This window comes from Acomys minous, assembly GCF_964271855.1.
Source record: "Acomys minous genome assembly, chromosome: 7".
NCBI lineage: Eukaryota > Metazoa > Chordata > Mammalia > Rodentia > Muridae > Acomys > Acomys minous.
Window position 1 is genome coordinate 118,497,047 of NC_140488.1, and position 26,999 is coordinate 118,524,045.

Below are 26,999 nucleotides of genomic sequence, written 5' to 3' on the forward strand. Positions count from 1 at the left end.
TACCCTAAATATGAAATGTATTCTAGTTTTAGTTATTTTAGGCATGTGTAATATGGTCCCAGATGACCTCAGTTCACTTGACTTGATGTTTAGGGAAAATGTGTACATATATTAGTAATTGACTGAATATTTTTGCTCCTCTGTGTGCCTGGTTATTCAATTTATTCAATGAAAATAAATTAAAATCTATTGAACTCACATATACTAAGTGTTGTGAATTCTGTATCTAGAGTAACTATTAAAGGAATAAAATGCAGCTTTAAAGATTTATTTTTCAAAAAGGTAGTCGATCCACACTGTACAACTTTCAAAGCGATGAAAGAACATAAAGGTGTCTCCAAGGTTCACCTCCTTGGTCACCCCTTTCCTTTTGTAAGGTAATATGTAATCAGATTCTTTTATTCCTTTCTAGAAACAGCTTATACACACAACCAATTCTGGACTTACCAATTCTTTCTTTTTATATACAAATGGTAGCACATCATACACACTGTGCTGCACCATGCTTTTTCTAGCTAATGATGTAACTTGGAGATTATCTCAACTCAGTACAGAAATGATAGCCATGTTCTTTTCTGTTCACTTTTGTCTCTGAGGAGTCTGCTGTACGAATATATCACAGTTTCAGGGAGCAGAATCCAGATGGTGCGATTTGAGCAGCTTCTAATCTTTTGTTTATAAACAGTACACCAATAAGTACCTCTGTGTTTTGATCATTTTGTACACATGCGGATAAATGTATTCCTAGAAGGTAAAATTTATTTGTGGGTTTGATTACTTTTAAATGCTTTTCTTTGAATGAGAAAAGTTGTTCCTGGTCTTGCTATTTGCCAGTGGATCTTGTGGAGAAGTCAGGAGCACATTGTAGAACGATCAGCTTTTTCAAACAATTGAGATACCCCCTACCATATGTTCTTCACACTTTACTTTCCCCAAATCGGTAAACAAGACCCTGTATCCCCTTATTTGCCTCAGTTCCCCTGCCTCCAGCTGTTCTTCAAATCTGTCAGATTACTTACTACAAATACAAGGTTTGCCTGCCTGTTTCTCCTCAGGCCTCACATGGGCTTAGTCATAGCTATCTGTGGTCATGGACTGTCAAGTGTAACTTCACCCTCAGCGGAGTCTTTATCTATGCTGCTCTGCTTCTGAAGTCTATAAATCTCATCCACTGATACCCGATTGTCTCTTAGTCTGGCAGCCCTATGACTATAGTGGTTTCCAAAGAAATTATGTATCTGCTTCTTTTTCCACTTGCATTAGGGTGAAAAAGATAAAAGGAAATGCTGACTTTACCCCAGTGATTAGGCTAGAATTCAGGTAATTCTTTTTCAACATTAAATTAATAGATCTTTCCTTTGGGGTATATGAAAGACACCACTGCTTTCTAACTACTACGCAGTGAGCTTTGACTTGCGGGCGTGGCCTCTTCCATGCGCTTTCTTTCCTGTATGGGTCCTCTGATGTACAATAAGGTTGGATTTCTGGGTAAAAGCTTTCCCACATTCTGTGCACTTATAGGGCTTCTCTCCAGTGTGAGTTCTCTGATGTACAGTGAATGTGGATTTTTCCCGGAAGGCTTTGCCACATTCTGTGCATTCATAGGGTTTTTCTCCTGTGTGCGTTCTCTGATGGATGATGAGCTGTGACTTCTGGCTGAAAGCTTTCCAGCACACAAGGCATTCATAGGGTTTCTCTCCTGTGTGGATCCTCTGATGGATAATGAGCTTTGACTTTTCTCGAAAGGCCTTTCCACACTCATTACATTTGTAGGGTTTTTCTTCTGTATGAGTTCTTTGATGTATAATGAGATAGGACTTCTGCGAAAATGCCTTTTCACATTCATTGCACTCATAGGGCTTCTCTCCAGTGTGGCCTCGCTGATGTAGCATAAGGTAGGATTTCTGAGAGAAGGCTTTCTCACATTCATTACACTCAAATGGTTTCTCTCCTGAATGAGTTCTTTGATGCACACCCAGATTTGACTTTTGGGTGAAAGTTTTCCCACACACATCACATTCATAGGGCTTCTCACCAGTGTGAGTTCTTTGGTGCACAATGAGGGTTGACCTCTCATTGAAAGACTTCCCACATTCAGTACACTTATGAGGCTTCTCTCCAGTGTGCGTTCTCTGATGTATAACAAGGGTTGACTTATCACTGAACGTTTTCTTACACTCATTACATTCATGAGGCTTTTTTCCTGTGTGAGTACTATGGTGTATAATTAAGTCAAGTTTCTGTATGAAAGATTCCCCACACTTGGTACACTCATAGGTTTTCTCTCCTGTGTGGGTTTTTTGATGGACAATGAGGTTTGATTTCTGAGTAAAGGCTTTCCCACATTCGTTACATTCATAAGGTTTCTCTCCTGTGTGAGTTCTATAATGTATGATGACAGTTGACTTCTCTCTAAAGGCTTTGCCACATTCTGGACATGCAAAGGGTCTTTCTCCTGTATGCGTTCGGAGGTGGATAATGAGCTGAGACTTTTGGCTAAAGGCTTTCCCACATTCAGTACATTCAAATGGTTTCTCTCCTGTATGAGTTCTCCAATGTACCACGAGGTGTGACTTTTTGCTGAATGTTTTCTGACATGCAGCACATTCGAAAGGCTTCTCTCCATTTTTAATTCTCTGATGAAGGCTAAGGCCTTTCTTTAGCCTGAGGGTTTTCTCATATTCTTTATATCCATAGGGTTTGACTATGAAATTAGGTTTTTCATATTCTGCATGGAAGAATAATTTTGCACACCCAGTATCATGCTTATTTTCTGTAGGGCTTCTACTAAGTAAATTTAGATTGTCTACCATATTATTTCCAAAGGATTCAAATTTATGAGGTCTTTGCATAGGAACAACAATGTTTGTGCTCAGATGGAATGTGTTTCCAAATTCAGTATAGTTCTGGCCACTCTTGGTAATTATTTTGTCATCAGAGAATCCAACTTGCATCAATAGATACTTATCTTGGTTATCCTGATGCTGCCTCTCAAATTGCTCATTTACTTGGCAGAGTTCTAAAAAAAAAAAAAGACAGTAAATAATATTTATAGTCATTATGGGGGAATAGACCTTTTTCAGAAATGCTGTGATCTCAACTGTTAATGCTATACTGCTACTATCTCAATTGTTACTGCTAATACTACTAACCATCTGAGATCTTTTAGGCTTGTCTCTCTCTAAGTGCATCTTATAAGAACTTTTCCTGTGATTCAGATGAGGCTATTATATCATTTTTAGAGTGCCAAAAGAAAGAGACAGGATCTTTTGGTATATTCTCATGTACTGCCATTTTTATGATAAAGAAAAGCTTCCCATAACACTTCAGAGCCTTATCTCTGCTTTATTTCATCTCTCACCCTTAATTCTTAGCTAAATGCACTTTCTTCTGAGATAGTGTCTCACTATGTAGACCTGGCTGGCCTGGAACCTACCATGTAGACTAGGCTAACCTTGAACTCATAGAGCTCTACCTGCCTTAGCCTCCTGAGTGCTGGGGTTAAAAGCATGTAGCACTACACTTGGCTTAGTCATATGAACTTCTGATAACCCATGACTTATATATTACCTCCATCTAGGGAATAATATAACGCCGTGCTTCCTAAACTCAATATTAGTGATTCTGGCTCCATATGACAGAAAATCTAGAATAATGAGCTCAAAAAACCCAAAATATTCTCAATCAAGTTTCACAAATATATCTCCCTCAACACAGTTACAGTCTTTCAACACCACTGTCTTCATTACTGTCTACTCTATTTCAGTAACAAACTGTGTATATTTTAACTCTATGACTTGATGATGTTTCATTATATATATTCCCTCCTATCTTCTGTATTTTGCTACATATAGAACCTATATAACTTCTAAGTGGCAGTTTCAAATTATATAGGAAGTTCAGAGTAAGCGTCTATAACATGATAAAGTTTTGATTAACAGCTAATGTACTTAATAATTTGCACCACTCATTTAGACAGTTAAACTGTGAAACTATTTAATTTCATATTTCATCATCTATAAAATATTATACATTTTAACATCCCTGAATATAAATGTAGCTCAAAATCAATGCTATCAACATGCCATAACTCAATTATTTAGTGACATCTTACAATAAATGATGTCCTGAATCTAACAAAATCTAAAAATGTGCACAACTATATGAATTATGTCTTTAAGTTTACTTCATATTTTAAAGATTTAATTATTGTATGCGTAGAAGTGTTTTGCTTGCATGTATGTATACCATGTTATGTGCCTGGTGACCACAGAGGTCAGAACAGGGAATCAGATTTCCTGGAACTGGAGTTGTGGATGCTTGTGAACTACCATGTGAGTGCTGCAAACTGAACCCAGGTCCTTTGCAAGAGCAACACACGTACTCTTGACTGCTGAGCTAGCTCTCTAGCCTCTGGAATTTCTAAGATTGTATATGAAAATCTTCAAGCATGAAGAAAAGTTGAAACAACTGTATTACAGCTACTTCTCAAGTTTCAAGTTAAATTCCATTACACTCAGGTTTCCTATAGTAACAATGATTTAAAAATAGGTCACATGGTTGTGCTTTCCCTTCTTGTGACTTCCTTTCTTTAGATAGAAAAGCACATGTTCTTAGTAAGGGATGAACACTGACTCACAGGAAGAGGTCTCATAAGTTGCATTTAGAGGGAGTCAAACCTCTTCTAGGATCTGCTAAATCTGAACCTCCTGACATAGTCAGAAATAGTTGGCCCCTGTGGTGGCCATGGGGAACATATAGATGAGGGGTAAATATCCACTGAGCTTTTCATTTGATCAAATTTATTTGTATATTTTTCCCACCTATAAAACACCAAAATGGATATTCAGAGGGATTCAAATACTTACAACAGAGCTTATATCCCATCAAAGAAATACTTTAAATGTTTACTAAACTAAATGTGTGCTGTTATTATGAGTTACTATATTACTATAAAAGAAAATGAATTATATATATATATATATGCAAATATATATTTGAAGTGTTCTCAAATACTAAGTGAAAAGTGGCAAATAAAACTGTGCTTTGGGCCAGGCATGATAGTGAACATCTTTAATCTAGAAATTTGGAGGCATATGCAGGAGATTTTTATGAGTTAGAGGCCAGCCTGGTCTATATAGTGAGTCCAAAGACAGCCAGGGTTAAACAATGGGACCCTGTCTCAAAAACCAAGCCAAACAACTGTATATAGTAGAGTATAAAACAAAACAGGGTACAAATCTAAACAGAATTCTCAATAGAAGAAACTCAAATGCCTGAGAAAACTCTTAAAGAAATGTCCCATATTCTAAGCCACCAAGGAAGTGCAAATCAAAACTTCTTTGAGATTTCATCATATACAAGTCAGAATGGCTAAGGTAAAAAACAAAACAAAAAGAAACTAAATAATAGTTCATGCTGGTGACGATGTAAAACAAGGGGAACATTCCTTCATTGCTGGTGGGAATGCAAACTTATATAGCCACTATGGAAATCAGAATGGTACACAAAGATGGGAATTGATCTACCCCAAGATCACTCTTGGGCATATTCCCAATGGACGCTTTATCTTACCACAGAGATACTAGCTCAACCATGCTCATTGCTTCTGTACTCACAATAGTCAGAAATTGGAACCAACATAGATGCCCCTCAACACAAGAATGGATAAAGAAAATGTGGTACACTCACACAATGTAGTAGTAATCAGTTTAAAAAAAATGAAATCATGAAATTTACAGGTAAATAGATGGAACTAGAAAAAAAATCACCCTGAGTGAGGTAACCCAGATCCAGACACACAAATATGGTATGTATTTGCTGATTATTAGCTGTTATGTCAATGATAATAATGGTACAGTTTGCAGAATCACAGAAGTCAGGTATAAAGTATAGGAGTGTGTGTGTGTGTGTGTGTGTGTGTGTGTGTGTGTGTGTGTAGATCTTTCCAGGAAAGGGAAATAGATAATTATGGATAGATGGGGGAAGAGGTGGAGACTGGAATGAGAGTAGCAAGTGGAAGGGCAAAGGAAGAGGGCGTTGAGAGAGAAAATATGGGGAGACAGTTAAAATTAAGGGCAATTAGAGGGGAAGTATGGAAACCTAATACAGTAGAAGTTTCCTAATACACACACACACACACACACACACACACACACACACACACACACACACAAATGCAAAGGCAATCTGAATAAAATCACCAAATTATAGGGGAGATAGAACCTCAAATGACTATCTTTTGTTACCAAATGAAGCTTCTACTACTACGGGGATTAGATTATAATTGAGTTGTTGGCCAAAGGTCCTATGGGAACCGGTAAACAGCCCAGCCTCTTGTCAAGACTATAGGTTGCTCTCCGCAAACTGACTGCAAAGCCCCATTGCTGAAGACAATTCACTGAACATGAAGAAGTCAAGCTGGTGCCCGCATACAAACTTCACCCCCACGTGTTAGTATCTTTGGTATAAGATGATACTCTTCATGCTACCAAAGGAGTAATGTGAAAATCAAACCAGCCAAAACCTCTTTGACAATGGTGTCCTGCCTTTAAGATATGCCAGTGTAATGGTCGTACAAAGCTTGTGGGAGCAACCAACCAATAGCTGATGTGACTTAAGACCCACTTCACGAGATGAGACCCATATGCAACACTGCTTGGAGTGATTAAGAACTTCCGCCTGAAAGATGTGCTGGGATTAAGGTGGTATAGAACTTGTGGGAGTGGCTAATCAGTGACTGATCCAGCTTGAGACTCACACCATGAGAGGGAACCCATACTTGACACTGTCTGCATGGCCAAGAACCAGAGGCTAGCTAGCTTAGAAACCTAGGATAGAACCAAACACTAGCAAAATGAACCAACAAACAAACCAACCAAGCAAGCAACAAACAAAAAAACCAAAACAGGTCAATGAAATGATTCCTAATGATATTTCTGCTATACTCATAGACCAGAACCTAGCATAGATCTTGATCTACCTCAATATGATCAATAGATCATATGAACTCATCATCATCATCAGAGAGGCTCCATCCGTCAACTGATGGAAACAGATACAGAGACCCACGGCTCTGGGAATCCCATGGAAGAGAGGGAAGAAGGACTGTAGGAGCCAGAGGGGACCAAGGACACCACAAGAAAACCTACAGAATCAACTAACCCAGGCTCAGAGGGCTCACAGAAACTGACCTGACAACCAAGGAGCCTGCATGGGTCTGATCCAGGCCCTCTGCATATATGTTACAGTTATATAGCTTATTCTTCCTACAGGACCCCTAAAAGTGACAGCAGGGACTGTCTCTGACTCTTCTACCTGCTTTTGGGACCCTTTTCCTCCTGTCGGGTTGCCTATCCAGCCTTGATATGAGGGTGTGTACCTAGTCTTCTTTTAAGGTGTTATGATATGTTTTGTTGATATCCTGGGGAGGCCTGTTCTTTTCTGGAGGGAAATGGAGGAGGAGTGGATTTAGGTGAGAGGGGAGGTGGGGGGAAGAGGCTGAGAGGAGAGGAGGGAGGGGTAACTGTGACTGAGATGAGAGAAGAATAAAACAAAACTAGACTAGGTAGCCCAGGGACCTAGCATAAAACCAAATAATATTATTCTAAAAAAATGCAGCAATAAAATGACTCATAATGACATTCTGCTATACTCATAGCTCAGTGCCTTGTTCAGCCATCATCAGATAATCTTCCCTCTGCAGCATATGGGAACAAATACAGATATTATTCGAGAATGAGAACTTTGGAACATTGAGCCCTAAATGGATGTCTCCATAAAAGCCCTCTTCTCAGAGCTCAGGGAGTGCCTTGGGAGGCAGAGTTAGATAGGATAGAGGATAACAACAAAACAAGGCCTTTATAAAGCAACACGAGCAAAGCACATATGAACTATCGGAGACTTAGGCAGCATACGCTAGTCTGCATGGGTCTGCACCAGCTGGGGCCTTAGAGATGAAAGAAGAAGTGAACACAAACCCCCATCCTTAACCCAGAAGCAATATCCAAATGATAACTACCTGTAAATAAAAATTTAGTTTTCTTCAAGGGAGTCTCACTGGGGAAACAAACTACTCTTAAGGGTAGGCTACATGCCCAGAAACAGACAATGAACTGAATGGCATCTTTGAAAGTTCCTTGTCTCATAATTTCATGTCAGGTCTCTTCTTTTTTTAAAAAAAATATCATCTTATTTTTTTATGTTTATTTTATTTCTATGTATACACATTTTTCCTCTCTTTTTACCCTACAGGTCCTTTGCATATGTACTATGGCTTCCAGTTTAGTGTTTGTAAGGGATTGCTGAGTGTGTGAAAGAGTGGGTCTCTTTTTGGTGCCTTCTCTTGGGCTCTTTTCTTCTGTTTGTTCTGTCCAGTTTTGAGGTGTTACTTTTTCTTTTATATCACTTTATTATATTATTTCATTATCATCCCATAGAAGCCTGTTTGTTTTCTAGTGAGAAACAGAAAGGGAGTGGATCTGTATGGGAGTGGAGGTGGGGAGGAGATGGAAGGAGTAGAGAGAGTAGAGAGAGGGGGAAACCATGATCAATTTCCCCCCTCCATCTCTCTCTCATCCCCCCTCTCCAGGGTCTCACTATGTAGACTCACAGAGATCCTCCTGTCTATGCCTTCTGACTGCTGAGCATGTGCCTCCATGGCCGTGACAATTTGTCTTTACAGAAGTATTCTAGCTAAATAATGAGTAAATAACAATTAATGTCTCCTCATTGGATCATGGGAGTCCTACTAGGGGTCATAGTCTCAAACAGTGACTCTCTCTTTTCTATCCAATCGTTCATTAGTCAGGGCTGAGGTTTGGTGATTGTCTACCTTCAATCTATGCTGCAATTTGGGCTGGCTTGAGCTCGTGCAGGTAACAGCTGCTTTGAGTCTCCCCACATCCACGAACATGTGGACAGCACTAACATGAAATTGGGAGGAAGATATGTTGAGAGGACTATGGGAGTAACAGGAGGTGGGACAGGGTTGGTTAAGAGTGATCATATTTTATTGTATAAATTTCTGAAATTCCCAAGAATAAAAAAAGTTAAAAATTCACCATTTTGCAGTTATTAGTGAATTAACTGGCCTAAGTAGTAATTAACTGATAACTAATAGCATAAAACAGAGACAGCTGTGCATAAGAAACCTCTCAATGGAAATTAGGAAGGAAAAGGAGAGGAAGAAAGCCCTGAATCTTATCTAGCTTACAAGAAAAAGAAGACAGAGGGCATTATGATACTACCTGGAAAGCTCCAAACTGGAATGTTCCCATCTTCTGGGTCCGGCTCTTCAACCTCCAGCTTGATAATGAGATCTGGCTTAGTAACCTGCGGTTCTGAAGATGATAACTGATAGACACCTCCTTGGTCTTCAGAGCCTGAAACAGAAGAAGTTGCAATTTGGGGTAGGCACAAGGGACCTGTCATTTGACACAAACAATTTAACCAATATTGTGAGTTCCCATTAAGAAGAGGAAAATGTGAAATCAAGCAAGCAATACAAGAACCGTCAAATATTACCTGTGGAAGCCACCGTACCCACAGAAACAAGGTTGCTATAGGTCTCAAGCATCACATCTCTGTAAAGGGTCCTCTGTGGAGGGTTCAGGTATTGCCACTCCTCCTGGGTGAAATCCACAGCTACATCTTCAAATGTCACTAGTTCCTGTAATGGCAAGCTTCTTTTATTCTACAATGCTGACCACTGAATGATAAGTATATAACGTGAGAGAACTGATAATTGAGCTCCCAGTTCAATGCCTGGTCTTACCAGCATATCTGTCATGCATTTTCTTAATTGCTAATTAATGTAGGAGTGTCTAGCCCCCTGTGGTAGCACCATCCCTATGAAGATGGGTCTGAGTCTAATGAGAAAAGTAGCTAAGTAAGGCAGAAAGAGCAATCCCATATGTAGCATTCTTCCATAGTCTCTGCTTCAGTTCCTACCTCATTTCCTGAAAATGTATATTCCAACAAGTAATTCTAAAATGGCAGCATAAAAAATACCTCAAAATGCATCACTGACCTAAATGTAGTATCTAAACCCATAGTCTTTGTAGGAAAAAAAAAGTATGGGACAAAGTCCCTCAAATCTTTCTGAGTCAAGTATTTTTCTGTAACACAAAAAATTCCAAAGATACTCATTCTTTTTATTTTGATATTTTAAAAGATAATGAAAAGACCAAGTTACAGGAGAGAAGTAAATACTATAGATCCGATATCTGATAATATAAAAATACTGTTAAACTATTGGAAAGTATGAAAACTAAGATATAACAACTATCTGCAAATAGAAAAAAACTACTGTGGAAACAAAAAGTGAAGTATTTCAGCAAACAAGACATATAAATGGCAAATAAATACATAAAAAGGTTGTTCAACATCATTAATTATCAGGGCACTTCAAACTGAAACTACGGTGAATGAAGACCTCACAGTATCATGTAGTGCAGATATGGAGCAGCTGGATCTCTGTTGTCACAGATGTGAAGGAAGAAACAGCACATTGGGAAACAGTTTTCCAAGGGTTTGTGAAGTTAAGCATATACCACCTAACAATCCATCATTCATGCTCCTAGGGGTATTTACCCCAGTGAAATGAAAGTCGCACAGCCCTCAAAGCTTACCAATGAACACTTATTTTTTAATCACCCAAACATGAAATGACCTAAACACCTTTCAGTCAGCAAATGGGCAAACTTGAATCCACATAATGTCCTATTATCCAACAACAGAAATGAAAGGATGACACAATCTATACAGAGAGTAAATATATAGATAAAAAAAGGGAGTAAATAAAAGAAGCCAGGTCCAAGAAGCTATCTGTTCTATGGTGCCACTTATGCAAATAATGGGAAAGTAAAAACTGCAGAGACAGAATATATACCAGTGGTTAGAAGACCAGGTAGAGCAGGGGATTTCTACCAAGGGAGTAATAGAACTTTGGTCCCCATTGTAGTGGTGCTTATACAGCTATGGGTTAATACAACTATACACTAAAAGGATCCATTTTATTGTATGTAAATTATAACTTAACTTCTTAAAATAAAAAACAAGAGGCCTTTAAGTAGTTTAGAATCAATACATTTATATAAATGCAAATATTTCCATCTAAGGGCTTGAGATGTAGCTCTCTAGCAGAGCACTTGCCTAGCAGGGACAAAGGCTTGGGTTGAATCGTCAGCATTTACCAACTTCCCAGAACTCCTGCCAATCTCTCCATAAACCTCCCAATAAAATATACTAGTCAACACATGACATGATACCACACATAATCAATACTTTCAGGATAATTTATACTGTAAATTAGCAAATAATACAGAATGCTCTAATCATCTACAAACCAAAAACTAACAAGCAAGCAAACAAAAGCAAACATCTAGATCAGCTGCATCTCAAACTCTTGCCATGAACAGTTAGGGAATAAAAGAGGGGTCTGAAAAGCCAGAGCAGACGGGGTAAATGAAGCTGAGCTCATGTATAGAAAGATGCCCAGTTGACTGCCATCTATGTGTATGAAAGTACTAAAAACTGATCAGCTATATCAGAGGACTCTTAGTTGTAGGAAAAACATGCAGAATCCAAGGTAACAGGCATGAAGAGCATCATTTCTGAAGGAGAAAATGAAAACAAAGGAATTTGAAGACTGGGTAGTGACAAGAAAAAAATCAGAAGGGGGTATATTAGGGTCATATACGTTATGATTCAAATATGAAATATATCCCACAATGCTTTGAACATTTGCTCTTTAGCTGATGGCACTGTTCTGAGAGGTTATGAAGATTTTAGAAAATGGTACCTGGGGAAAGTAGGTTCCTGAGAGGTAAAGTTCTCAAAGTTATATCTATTCCTGCTTTGGATTTTGGCCTGTGTTCTCTCCTTGGTCTGGCTGCCTCCACCAATATTCATAATCTCCACTGTGGCCTGAGACCCTCTCAAACTATGAGCCAAAATAAAGCCTTATTCTATTAAGCTGCTTTTGTTAGGTATTTCTGTCACGGCGCCAGAAAAATAATGAACGCAATGCAAAACAAAGACTGGGGTAAAACAAAACCATATTAGACTATACAAAATCCCTCTCAGTAGTGCCTAAAGCAGAAGTCATCTGTTGAAGCTGCAAGCATCATAGAGACAACTTGAACCTCCAAATGTTCTTAGAACAAACAGACAAAAAAAAAATGGAAATCCACTCAAAACTGTGTTAAGAGCAATGGGAAATAAGATGTTTTGTGACTGGACTGGGAATACATCTGAGAAGAAGTACTCAAAGTTCAATCCCCAGCACTGAATCCCTCCAAAACCACTGCAGGTTACAAAAAGTTCACCCCACAATGATGACAGCAAAATGGCAACGTAGGGAACTCTAAGCTCTTGACCTCTCATAAAAACAAACAAACAAACAAAAATTAATAAGAGGACTAATGCAATAGCCCAACAGGTAAAGGCCTTTGCAACCAAGACTAACTATGAGTTCAATCCCAGGACCAAATGGTGAAAGAAGAGGGCTGACTGCCATAAGTTGTCCTCTCACCTCTATGCCTGGATGGCAACACACACACACACACACACACACACACAGAGTAAATAAATAAAAACAAATATACCTCTGGAAAAACAATCACAAGTTTGCAGCAAATGCACAAAGATAGAATCAACATAAAAAATACAACACAGTACACAATGGAATAATACTCAGCTATCAAAGCCAAAGACATCCTGAAATTTGCAGGCAAGTGGATGGAACTGGAAAAGATCATCCTGAGTGAGGTAGCTCAGAACCAGAACATAGTATATACTCACTTATAAGTGGACTTTAGCTATATAGTACAGGATAAACATACTACAATGCACAGACCCAAAGAAGGTAAATAACAAAGAGGGCCCAAGGGAGGATGCTTAAATCTCACCTAGAAGGGGAAATAGAATAGACAGAGGTAGTGGTTGAAGAGAGGGAACAAGGTAGGAGAGGGATCACAGAGAGATATGAGGGTGGAGATCAGACCTAGGGAGAGCTGGGTAGTGGGGAAGGGGGTCAGAGGACAGAAGGCCTATAGAGAAAAGAGAAACTGTGGGCAGGAACATCTCTGGGTAGGCTCTTGGGAGTATATGAGGGGGACTTTAGCAGAGCCTCCTAGTAGCAGTTGCCATAGAGACTGAAGAGGATACCCTCTAACTAGATAGAAAATCTAGGTAAGTGATCAAGAATTACAGACACAAATATCACCAATATAATAGGAGAGGTGGAAGAAAGAACCAAACATAATAATAGGAATAGAAGGCAGGCCCTGTGGCACACCCCTGTAATCCCAGTACTCAGAGAAGCAGAGGCAGGCAGACTGCTGTGAGTTGGAGGCCAGCCTGGTCTACAAAGTGAGTCCAGGACAGCCAAAGCTACACAGAGAAACCTTGTCTTGAAAAACAAAACAAAATTCCAAACAAACAAACAAAATATGAATAGAATGAGAAGATTCCCAGCTCAAAGGCTCAGAAAATATTTTCAATAAAATTATAGTAGAAAAATTTCCTAACCTAAAAGACATGCTGATAAAAAGGTACAAAGATATGCAGAACATCAAATAAATTGTACCAGAAAAGAAAGTCCCTTCACCACATAATCAAAATACTAAACATACAGAAGAAAAAAAGAATATTAAAATCTTCAGGGCGAAGAAGACTAAGTAACATAACAAGCAGACTTATTAGAATTATGCCCATATTCTCAATGGAGACTCTATAAGCCAGAAGGTCCTGTATAATCTAAGAGACCACAGATGCTAGCCCAGACTACTATACACCTAGCAAAGCTTTCAATCACCATCGATGGAAAACAGAAGATATCTCATGATAAAGTCAAATTTAAACAATATATACCCAAAAATCCAGCCTTACAGAAGATAGTAAGATGAAAACTCCAATAGGTTAACCACACCTATGAAAACAGAGGAAATACATAATTTTACACTAGCAAAATCAAAAGAAGGGAATAGCCGTAGGTATCACCACCCTGATTTTAAGCTGTACTACAGAATTGTAATGATAAAAACCACCACAGAGTACTGGCAGAAAAGCAGACAGGCTGAGCAATGCAATTGAATTGAAGACCCAGATATAAATCTACATGCCTATGGATTCTTGAATTTTGATAAAGAAAGCAGAAATACACAATGTGAAAAAAAAAGCATCTTCAACAAATGGTGCTGATATAACTAGATGTTAGCATGTACAAGAGTGTAAATTGATCCATACTTGTCACTCCATATTAAACTCAAGTCCAAGTGGATCAAAGATCTCAACATAAAACCAGATACACTGAACCTGATAGAAGAGACTAATGGCATATAAGAGGCTTACAGAACACCAAATAGAGTAGACTAGAAAAAAAATTCCTCCTGCCACATAATAAAAACACTAAATCTACAGAACAAAGAAAAAATATTAAAAGTGGCAAGGGAAAAAGGCCAAATCACATATAAAGGCAGACCTATCAGAATCGAACCTGACTTCTCAACAGAGATTATGAAGGCCAGAAGGGCCTAGGCAGGTATCGTGCAAACACTTAAGAGACCATAGATGTCAGCCCAGGCTACTATAATCAGCAAAGCTTTCAATCACCATACAGGGAGAAAACAAGGTATTCCATAACAATATCTATGCACTAACCCAGCCCTACAGAAATTACTAAAAGGAAAACTCCAACCCAATGAGGTAAACTACATTCAAGAAAATACAGAGCTTATGTAACTTCACAACAGAAAAAAAAAAAGACAAGCACACAAATACACTATCACCACCAACACTACAATAAAAGGAAATAACAATCGTTGGTCACTATTATCTATCAACATCAATGGAATCAACTCTCCAATAAAAAGACACAGGGTAAAAGAATGTTTGTGTAATTGTGCTGCATACAAGAAACACCTCACCAACAAGATAGACATTACCTCAGTGTAAAGGGCTGGAAAAAGGTTTTCCAAGCAAGTGGAGCTAAGAAGCAAGCTGGAGTATCCATTCTAGTATCTAATGAAGTAGACTTTCAACCAAAATTAATCAAAAGAGATGAGGAAGGACACTTCCTTCTCATCAAAGGGAAAATCCCCCAAGAGGACATCTAAATCCTGAACATGTATGCCCCAAAACAAGGGTACCCACAAGTGTAAAAGAAACTTTATCAAAGCTTAAATCATACATACATCCCCAAATATTAATAGTAGGAGAATTAAACACCCTACTTTCACTAATTGACAGATCATTGAAACTGAAAATAAACAGTGAAATAATGAAACTAACAGATGTCAAGAATCAATGGGCCTAATAAATGTCTACAGAAGTGTCTACAAAGACAAAGGAATATACTTTCTTCTCATCATCACATAGAATGCTCTCCAAAATTGACCATATAGTCAGTCACCAAGCAAACCTTAACACATACAAGAAAATTGATTTAAGCCATTGTTTTTTTATCAGACCACCATGGATTAATGCTGGACCTCAAATACAAAGAAATAAGAAAAACCGTACACGGGCTGGAGAGATGGCTCAGTGGTTAAGAGCACTGTCTGCTTTTCCAAAGGTTCTGAGTTCAATTCCCGGCAACCACATGGTGGCTCACAACCATCTATAATGTTATCCGATGCCCTCTTCCAGCCTACAGGTGTATGTGCAGCCAGAGCACTGTATACATAATAATCAATAAATAAATATTAAAAAAAAGAAAAACCGTACACATTCATGGACACTCAACAACTCCCTGCTCAATGACCACTGGGTCAGGGAAGGAATAAAAACAAAAAATTAAAGACTTCCTAAAATTCAATGGGAAAAAAAAAGGCACAACATACCCAAACTTATGGGGCACAATGAAAGCAGTACTAAGAGGAAAGTTCATAGCACTAAGTGTCTTCATAAAGAAATTGGAGAGATCCCATACTAACAACTTAACAGCTCACCTGAAAGCTTTAGAAAACAAAGAAGCAAACCCACCCAAGAGGAATAGATGGCAGCATATAATCAAACTCAGGGTGAAAATCAACAAATTAGGAACAAAGAGAATAATACAAAGAATCAATGCAACCAAAAGCTGGTTCCTTCGAAAATTGACAAAATAGACAAATTCCTAGACAAGTAAAAGGCATTACTCAAATTACCAAAACCAGAAATGAATAGAGGGACATAGCAACAGATACTAAGGAAATCCCAAAAATCATTAGTTCTTTCTTACTTCAAAAGCCTGTATTCCACAAAATTGGGAAATATAAAGGAAATGAATGGTTTTCTTGATAAATTTCACCTCCCAAAGTTATATCAGGATCAGGTAAGCAGTTTAAATAGTCCTATAACCCCTACAGAAATAGAAGCATTCATCAAAAGTCTCCCAAACCAAAAAAGACCAGGGCCAGATGGATTCAGTGCACAATTCTACCTGACTTTCAAAGAAGAGCTAATACCAATACTCCTCAAACTATTCCACAAAATAGATATAGAAGGAACATTGCCAAACTCATTCTATAAGGCCACAGTCACCCTGATAGCTAAAGCACACACAGATTCAACAATGAAAGAGAATTTCAGACAAATTTTACTCACAAACATTGATGTAAAAATAGTAAAAAAAAATACTCCCAAACTGAATCCAAGAACACATTAAATATATCATCCACCATAATCAAATAGGCTTCATTCTACATATGAAAATCTATCAATGTAATCCACCATATACACAAACTGAAAATAAAAGGCATGATCATTTTATTAGATGCAGATAAAGCCTTTGACAAAATCCAACATCGGTTCATGATAAAAGTCTTGAAGATACCACAGATACAAGGCCTATACTTAAACATAATAAAGACTATATACAGCAAGCCCATAGCTAACATCAAATTAAGTGGAGAGAAACTCAAAACAAGTCAACTAAAATCAGGGACAAGACAAAGTTGCCCACTCTCCCCATCTCTTCAATATAGGACCAGAAGTTCTAGCTAGAGCAATAAGACAACTAAATGAGATCAAGAGGATACATATCAGAAAAGAAGAAGTCAAAGTATCCCTATTTGGAAATGATATGGTAGTATACATATGTGACCTGAAAAATTCCACCAGAGAACTACAGCTGATAAATATCTTCAGCAAAGTGTCTGGATACAAGATTAACTCAATAAAATCAGTAGCCATCCTTTATACAAGTGACAAATGGGCTGAGAAAGAAATTAAGGAAACCACACCCTTCACAATAGCCACAAAAATATAAAGTAGCTTGGTGTAGCTCTAACCAAGCTAGTCAAAGACCTGTATCACAAGAACTTCTTGCCTCTGAAGAAGGAAATTGAAGAACGTATCAGAAGATGGAAAGATGTCCTATGTTGATGGATTGGTGGGATTAACATAGTAAAAATGGCCATCTTACCAAAAGCGATCTACAGATTCAATGCAATTCCCATCAAAATACCAACACAATTTGTTACAGGCCTTGAAAAACAATTCTAAACTTCATATGGAAAACCAAACCAAACAAACAAACAAACAAAAACCCTAGAATAGCTAAAACAATGCTATACAACAATAGAACTTCTGGAGGCATCTCCATCTCTGACTTTAATTTATACTACAGAGCAATAGTAATACAAACTACATGATACTGGTGTAGAAATAGACTGACTGATCAATGGAATGAAACTGAAGACCCAGAAATAAAGCCACATACCTAAGAACACTTAAATTTTGACAAAGTAGTCAAAAGCATACAATGAAAAAAAAAACCACGATCCTCAACAAAATATATAAAGAATTAAAAACACTAAACACCAACAAACAAAATAACCCAATTGAAAAATGGGGCACACAGTCAAACAGACAGTTCTCAATAGAGGAATCTTGCTTGAATGGCCTAGAAACACTTAAATACTCAACATCCTTAGTGTCCAGGGAAATGCTAATCAAAATGACTCTGAAATTCCACTTTACACCCATCAGAATGGCTAAGATCAACACCTCACATGACAGCACATGTTGGCAAGGATGTTGAGAAAGGCAAACACTCCTCCATTACTGTTAGAAGACCAATCTTGTACAATCACATTGGAAATCAATCTGGAGGTTTTTCAGAAAACCGGTAATAGCTCTACCTCAAGACTCAGCTATACCACTCCTGAGCAGACACCCAAAAGATGCTCTACTATACAACAAGGACGTGCACTCAACTATGTTTATAGCAGCTTTATTTGTAATAGCCAGAGGTTGGAAGCAACCTTGATGTCCCTCAACTGAAGACTGGATAAAGAAACTGTGGTACATTTACAGAATGGAATACTACTCAGCTATTAAAAACAAGAAAATCAGGAAATTTGCAGGCAAATAGATGGAACTAGATCATCCTGAGTGAGGTAACCCAGACCCAGAAAGACACGCATGGTATGTACTCACTTATAAGTGGATATTAGCCATACAGTACAGGATAAACATACTACAATGTAGAGAGTCAAAGTAGATGGAAGAATGGGGAAATAGTAGGATCCACAGGGTCCTGGAAACCTACAAGAAGAACTTTATGACAGGCAGATCTGGGGCCTGGGGTCCTCCTCAAACTAAGGCATCAGCCAAGGAGAATATAGGCAGTAAACTTTGAACCCCTACCAAGACCTAGCCGATAAATAGGATATTCTCCACTGCTGAGTGGAGAGTGAGATCTGACTCTCACATGAACTCTGGTGCCCCTTTTCTGACCACGTCCCCTGGGTGGAGAGGCCTGGTGGCACTCAGAGGAAGGATAGCAAGTTACCAAGAAGAGACTTGATATCCTAAGAGCATATATAGGGGGAGGAGGTCTCCCTCAATCACAGACATAGGGGAAGGGAGAAGGGGGGAAGTGGGAGGGAGGGAAGAATGGGAGGAATCAGGGGAAGGGCTAACAATCGAGATGTAATACGAATAAATTAATAAAAAATTAGGTCATATCAAAAAAAAGTAGATAAGTAACAAGGAGGAACAAAGGGAGGATGCTTACATCTCACCAAGAAAGAGACATAGAACAGACAGAGGTAGTGGCTGAAGAGAGGGAACAAGGTAGGTGAGGGAATGTAGAGAGGAATAAGGCTGAAGATCAGACCTAGGGACAGTGGTATCGAAAGAACAGAAGGGATGTAGAGAAAAGAGAAACTGTGGGTGCGGCATCTCTGTGACAAGGTGGAGACCTAAGTCAGAATAGGCCTCTGAGAGAGAAGAGAATACCCTGCAACTAAACACAAAACTCATAGTGGAGGGAGAACACCAACCCACCCACAAAAAAACTTCGATCCAAAAAATTACCCTGCCTACAAGAATTGCAATGATAAAGATAGAACAGATAGAGAAAAGATTGAGGGAAATGTCCAACCAATGCCTAGCCCAACCTGAGACCTACCACATTGAAGAGAACAGCCCCTGAAACTATTAACAATACTCTGTCATGCTTGCAGACAGGAGCCTATCAGAGTTGGCCCCTGAGATGCTCCACCCTGCAGTGTTTAGAAACGATGCTGAGGCTCACAGACAAACACTGCGAGAAGCATAGGGAGTCTAACGGAAAAGTGAGGGGTTAGGAGAAAAAGACCTAGAGGTGACAAGGGTGCAACAAGAAGACCAACAGAACCAACTAACCAGGGCCCAGAGGGGCTTGCTGAGAGTGGAGTACCAACGAATGACCATGCCTGGACTGGACCTAAGTCCTCTACACAGATGTAGCCGATGGGCAGTTCAGATTTCACGTGGGTCCACTAGTAAGGGTAGTGGAGCATTTTCTGACACGGACTCTGCTGCCTCCCTTTTGATCACTTTCCCCTAACTGGCCTGCCTTGCCAGACCACAGGGGAAGAGGACGAATTTAGACCTGATGTGGCTTGATGAGCTGGGGTGAGTGGGTAGGGAGGGCTCCCCTTTTCTGAGGAATAGGAGAGGAGTGAGGAGTGAGGGTGGGACTGGGAGAGAAAGGGGGGGGGATAGGACCAAGATGTAAAGTGAATAAATAAATAAATTAATAAAAATAAAAAATAAAGTGGAGAACAAGTAAAATAAAGATTAAAACTATGCAAAGAACTTTCACCCACAACAGGATCAAATTATATATCAATGCAAAAGAAAACAAACCGTAGCACACTGTGAAAATGCCAAATCTTTGAATAGGCATAGATGAGAATTACAAGAAAGTACTTTAAAAGTTCACTATTTTAAGACAATCTTAAAGAAATTACAAATTTCTAGATTAATTTAAGCCACCAAAATCAGAACAAGTAGAGCCCAAGAATGTAAAGAGATGCATAAAAAAATAAACATTCTTTATGGCAGGTGTGGTGGTGCATATCTTTAATTCCAGCATGTGGAAGGCAGAGGCAGAGGCAGGCAGATCTTGGAATTCAAGGCTATTCAGGTCTATGTAGCAAGTTACATGCCATTAAAGACAAAAATCACATGAATGATTCAATAGATGCAGAAAAAATTTTTGACAAAATCTAGCATTTCTTCATGATAAAAATCCTTGAAAGGACAGGGCTGAAAGGGAATATAACTTCACATAATCAAGGCTATATATAACAAATCCACAGCCAACATATCCCAAATGTAGGAAAATATGAATCAATTCCATTAAAATCAGGAATGAGACAAGGCTGTCCATTATATAGTGTTCAAAGTACTAGTTGGAGAAATAAAACAAAAGAAGGAAGTAGGACATGAATCAAATTTAGTCCTATTTACATATGATGTATACATAATATGCAAAAAAGATCCACAAAACTCTGCTAGAAAACATATAGAAATGCTCAACAATTTCAGCAAAGTGGAAGAGTACAATCAACTTTTAAAATAAAATCAACTTACAAAAATTCAAAAGTCTTTCTACATACCAACAACAAATACAGAGAAAGCAATCATGGATACATTCCCATTCATACTTACCTCAAAAATATCTAAGAATTAACCTAAGGAGATTAAAAAAAAAACTTTTACAATGAAACCTTCAAATCTCTGAAGAAAGATTGATGAAGTTATTACAGGATGGAAAGCGTGCCCATGCTCATGGTTGGTAGAATTAATGTTACGAAAATAACCATCCTATGAAAAACTACTACGGATTCAATTCTATCCCAAACCAAAATCTCCTACAGCATTCTTCACTGAACTAGAAAAAAGAATACTAAATTATATGGAACCACCAAAGATCCAGCCAAAACAACTCTGAGTCATAGGGGAACACAACCATAAAACAACAAAAAACATTTTGGGAGAGATTACCACTCCAGATTCCCAGATAAATTACAGAGTTTTCGTAATAAAACCAGCACTGCACTGGCACAAAAATGGACATGAAAATCAATGGAACAAAATAGAAGACCCAAACATGAGTGTATACAACTATAGCACTTGATATTTGATAAAGATGCCAAAAGTATATACTGGAGAAAAGACAGCAAATAATGTTCAACAATTTGGATGTCCAGATATAGAAGAATGAAATTAGACTTATATCTATCACCCTGCAAAAAAAGCAACTTCAAATGGATCAAAGATGTCAACATAAAACCTGACATGCTGAAACTGCTAGAAGAAAATACAGGCAGTACCCTATAAAGCATAGGTGTAGGAAAGGACTTTCTGAATGGGACTCTTATTTGTTCTCAAATCAAGGCCAATAACTGACAAGTGGGACCTAATAAAACTAAACAGCTTTTGTATAGTAAACAAAACAGTCAGTCAAGTAAGAGGAAGCTCATAGAGTGGGAATGAAACTTTGTTACCTAAATGTCTGACAAGATAGGTAACACAATATACAAAGAACTAAAAAAAAAAAAGTGACAAGAAAACAAGTGGAAAAGATGCCCTATGGATCTTAACAGTGTTCCCAAAAGAAGAAATAAAAATGGCTAGGAAATATCTCAAAGTAGTTAACATCTTTAGCAATTTTGGAAATGCAAATTAAAATTAAACTGAGATTTCACCTTACCATGGCCAGAATGTGTAAGATCAAGAAAACAATTGACAACAAACGTTGGCAAGGATGTGGCAGAAATGGAAACACTCATTCACTGTTGGTGAGATTGCAAACTGGTGCAGCCACTCTGGAAATCAGTATGGAGAATTCTAAAAAAGCTAAAATTAAATGTATTATATGACCCAGCTATAGCACTCTTTAGCGCATGCCCAAAGGACTTGACATCCTACTCCACAGATACTTGCTCAGCTCTACCTCTATTCATAATATCTAGGAAGTGGAACAAATGTCCTTCAACAGATAAATGAACAATGTAGTACATACACATAATGAAATACTATCAGGTGTAATAAAAAATGAAACCATGAAATTTGCAGAACAATGGATGTAACTAGAAAATATACCCAGTGAGATACCACAGACTGAGATAGAGAAGCATCTATCTTTAGATATGTGTCTTTAGATATGTGTAGGCTCAATTTTCTTAACCAATATATTTTATTAACAACTTGGTGATCGAGCATATGTCACTTATAACCTGACTAACCAAAACAATGGGAAATGAGGATTAATGGACACAATAACAAAACCTCAAGGATATCAGTTCCAAGGTACAATTCTCCTGGCACAATCTGCAGGATTTCTCCTGCTGGAACCTAGAGTAACCAGAACCCAGAACCTCAGCAGGAGCCGGAACCCTGAAGCCTTCCCTTGAGCGGTTCTCTCTAGGAGCGTCTCAAAGTGCAGCGATGAACAGCCAAAAACTATCCCAAGTCTCCAAAAAGCCCCGCCTCCAGTTCTGGGCTCATTTATATATCTCCTCCCAGAGTCTGTTCATGGGATCTTCTCAGCTGGCAACAATCAAGCTCCCGCACGAGGTGGTTGCTCTTCTAGTGGATTAACCTCACCTGTTCTCTCACAAGACCGTTCCGATCCCGCACTTGGGATCCTAAAAAACAGGTAAATCTCTTCTTCAGATATGAGTATATAACCCAAAATTAATTGAGATAACAGGAAAGGAAGAAAGGACTGGGGCCGGGGCATTGGGAGTAGACACTCTAGGGTAGGAGGACACCAATGCTATGAAGAAGGAAATGGGAAAACTTGGAGGGTACTTTAACGGGGGAGGTGGGAGGGGGGACAATACAGAGGGAGAAAGAGGGAGGGAAGGTAAATACCACTAAGGAATTTTGAAAAAGCTACAGAGAATCATTTATGTTTACTTAAAATTACACATCTGTATGTGTATATGAATGCATACATATATAGTTTATATATACATGCATGCATCTCTCTCTCTCACACACAGACACACACACACACACACAGACACACACACACAATATAGATAATGGTATGCCACTTGAGGTTACAAGGCTCTCACCCACAATAATAGACTAACAACAACCCCAGTACCAAGCAAGGGGCACCTTCTTTCAAGTTGTGGTCAGGGGACTTCAAGAGACCTCTAAAACAATATAGGCTGTTGTCTTTGTCCTTTATTATCTCTCAGAAATTGAGTTAGCTTAAGGTACCACGCAGGTCTCGGAAGACTAGAGCTAGAGCTTGCCTGGAAACCACCTCCCTGCAGTCTAACGCTCATAATACTGTAAGGAGCTTTGCAAGCTGCCAAAGGAAAACTAGCAATCCAGCTGTGATACCTACACAGCACAACAATGACTAGAAGAACAAGATATTCCTAAAGGTACAGTAGTGGCACTTATATCCTGGGAGTAACCAACAGCCATCTAATTGGAGTTACTATCGGCTCAAAAGGCAGAAATTCATGCCAGGATTTGTAAACCTGGCTCAATACTTGTGGCTGGTGAGGCCATGGGCGCTAGAGGAAAAACCTAGTTACTTCCCTAAGCTAGTATAATTTCTAACTGCGTTATAAATATTTACTCTTATACCCATAGATAAGTATTGCCTCTCATTCATCATCAAAGAAGCTTCTTTTTGCAACAGATAAAGACTATTACAGAAAGCCACAAGTGAGAGGGCAACTAAGTATAAGGTGCCCATTTCTAATTGATAAATATGTATCACAACACCTATATCTAAGGCTCAGGTACTATCACAGAAGAGGGGGTAGGATTGTAAGAGCAAGACAATCAGGATGCCTATTGTGAGACAGTATCTTAGCCACATTTATGAAATCTCAACAACATGGCTGCCTAAATATCTCTAAAAAAATGGAACACTAATTGACATGTCAATGTGGTTAGGGGAAATTTCACAAAGCCCTATCGCTAAATGAAGAGCTATAGACAATTACTGGCTGCTGAGAGAGGGAACATCAGTCTTCAGCAGGGACAAAGTCCCTAGGCTGTCAATCCCAAATGGTTGGCCCTAAACACATATACAACACTAAATAGCCTTAGCAGGTTGCACATTAAAGATTATATGTACGTTTACATATGTATATCTATAATACATAGTGATATATAACAACACTACTTAAAGAATGACAGGCCAAGAATTTGAGAGGAAGTGAGAGGCTATGGAAGGGGCTGGAGGGAGGAGAGATAGTGGGGAAATGATGTAGATACAGTACTCATACATAAAATTCTAAAAATAAAAAATAAAAGAGACAAGAGCTAGCCGAAGCTATAGTGCTGGTGGCATGGGAAAAGTCCTGGGTTCAATTGTTCAATTCTCAGCATTTCATAGCGTGTTTGTGTGTGTGTGTGTGTGTGTCTGTGAGAGAGAGAGAGAGAGACAGAGACAGAGACAGAGAGAAACAGAGACAGACAGAGAGAGACAGAGACAGAGAGACAGAAATAGAGACAGAGACATTCTGACATCAGAATTTAAGCATCAAAGCCAAAATGCATTAAACAACACACACAACATTTTTTCTATTACTCAACTTTACAATGCACAAAAATTTATGAATATCCACGCAAGGAAAAAAATGAACCACAGCAAGGGACAACTTTCCATAAAAGTCAGATGATGGGGGCTGGAGGGATGGCTCAGAGGCTAAGAGCACTGGCTCCTCTTCCAGAGGTCCTGAGTTCAATTCCCAGGAACCACATGGTGGCTCACGACCATCTATAAGATCTGGCGCCCTCTCCTGGCAGGCAGGCACATATGCAGGGAGGACATTTTATACATAATAAATAAATCTTTTTTAAAAAAGTTAGAAGATGTAAGAAAAAAAAATCTGACTGCTGAAGACTAAGCTACATATTCAGTAAGGCAGATTTTATATATAATCTCAGATAGGATTTGTTTTTCTCAATGTCATAGACCACTGAGAAAAATGGATCATATATTGGGTGACAAATCAGTAAGTTCTATTACTGTAGAGATATCACAAAAACATTCTGATAAAAACGCAGTGAGTTCGAGGCCAGCCTGGTCTACAACATGAGTCCAGGCAGGCATGGTTACACAGAGAAACCCTGTCTCAAAAAACCAAAACCAAAACAAAAGCAAAAAACCCTCAAAAACAACAACAACAAAAAAAACCCCAAAAAATAGAAAATGGTAACAATAGACTTTTCTACTTTGAAATTAAAACAAGCTTTTATTATCTGTTTTGGGAAAAGGGATAATGATCCAAAATTACAGAATTTCTAAAAAGAACACAAAAAATTCCACATCAAACTCCATGAGATACAAAAATGCAGTGAATAAAAGAAAATTTAAAGCTTCAAAACCAAATCAATAAGAATAAAAAAGGGAAAAATTTCCAATTAAGAAAAATAAGAGCTGGGTGTAGTGGTACACGCTTCCAATCCCAGCACTCAGGAGGCAGAGGCAGGCGGATTTTTGTGAGTTTGAGACCAGCCTGGTCTACAAAGTGAGTCCAGGACAGCAAAGGCTACAAAGAGAAACCCTGTCTTGGAAAAGAGACCCAAACCAAAAAACAAACAAACAAACAAATGAACAAACAAAAACCCCAAAAATCTAGAATAGAAAACCCACAAAAGCAAGCAAAGTCACTTTTATTAATAACTAAGAGATTTAAATTTAAGAAAAACAATGTTAACAAAAGATACCAGTAATATGCTAGTAAAATTAAAATCTTACCTCTTTAAAAGAACATCAAAATATAGATAAAGCACTAGCTGACCTAATGAGAAAAAAAGTACAAATATATACTATAAATATGATAAGGGATAATAAACAATAAAACAGAAATTTAAAAAGTCACACATATTTTAGTGCATATGAATTTGAGAATCTACATGCAATGGATATCTTAAAAAATACAAATGAACAAAATTTAACCTGGCAAAGAAAGTCAACTTAAACAGATTAGAATATCTTATAAAGTTATCAAGGAACTAACCTGCAAAGACTTCACATAGGAATCTGACTCAACCTTCAAAGACAATTCCAACACTACAAAAATTCTTCCTGAGAAAGGACAATGGAAAACTTCTAAATTGTTTACATGCATCAAACAAATTGGTAAGTAAATGGAGTTAAGACTGTACTAAATGGGAAAACAGCAGACTAGTTTCACTTCTGAAACTAGTAAATAAGCAGAGTAGGACCACATTAATACAATAATATAATATGACTAAATGAGATTTATTCTAAGAATACAATGATGCCCAACAAAAGAAGTTATTAGTATAATTCACCATTTAAATAGAGAAGTGTCTATATAGCTCAATGGTAGAGCATTTGCTTAGCATGCGTGTAGTGGTTTAAATAAGAGTAGCCTTTATAGGCTTATATATTTGAATGCTCTATCATCAGAGAATGGCACTACTTGGGAGGGGCTAGGAAATGTGGCCTTGTTGGAGTAGGCATGCCCTTGTTGGAGGAAGTGTGTCACTGAATGCGGGCTTTGAGATTTCAAAAGCCTAAGCCAGGTCCAGTGTCTCTTCTTGCTGTCTGTGGATTCAGTTGTATAAATCTCAGGTAGGTTTCTAGCACCATGCATGTCTGCAAGCCACCATGCTCCTAACCGTGATGGCAATGGAGTAACCTCTGAAACCGTAAGCCAGGCCCAATTAAATGTTTTCTTTCATAAGAGTTCCCATGGTTATGGTATTCATCATAATAATAGAAC

At 38.3% G+C, this 26,999-nt stretch overlaps 1 protein-coding gene across 1 annotated transcript in view; it reads right to left on the reverse strand.

Annotated features, from left to right (window-relative positions):
* Positions 1–254: 254 nt before the first annotated feature.
* ZNF182 (zinc finger protein 182) overlaps positions 255–26,999 on the reverse strand; it is a 38,150-nt gene continuing 11,405 nt past the window's right edge. The window contains exons 4-6 of the mRNA XM_084790054.1: positions 9,526–9,670; positions 9,249–9,383; positions 255–3,019 (exon numbers count right to left, since the gene is read on the reverse strand). Of these exons, the coding sequence (XP_084646180.1) occupies positions 1,395–3,019; positions 9,249–9,383; positions 9,526–9,670 (1,905 nt within the window). The 3' untranslated portion in view covers positions 255–1,394. The remainder of the gene's footprint in view (positions 3,020–9,248; positions 9,384–9,525; positions 9,671–26,999) is intronic.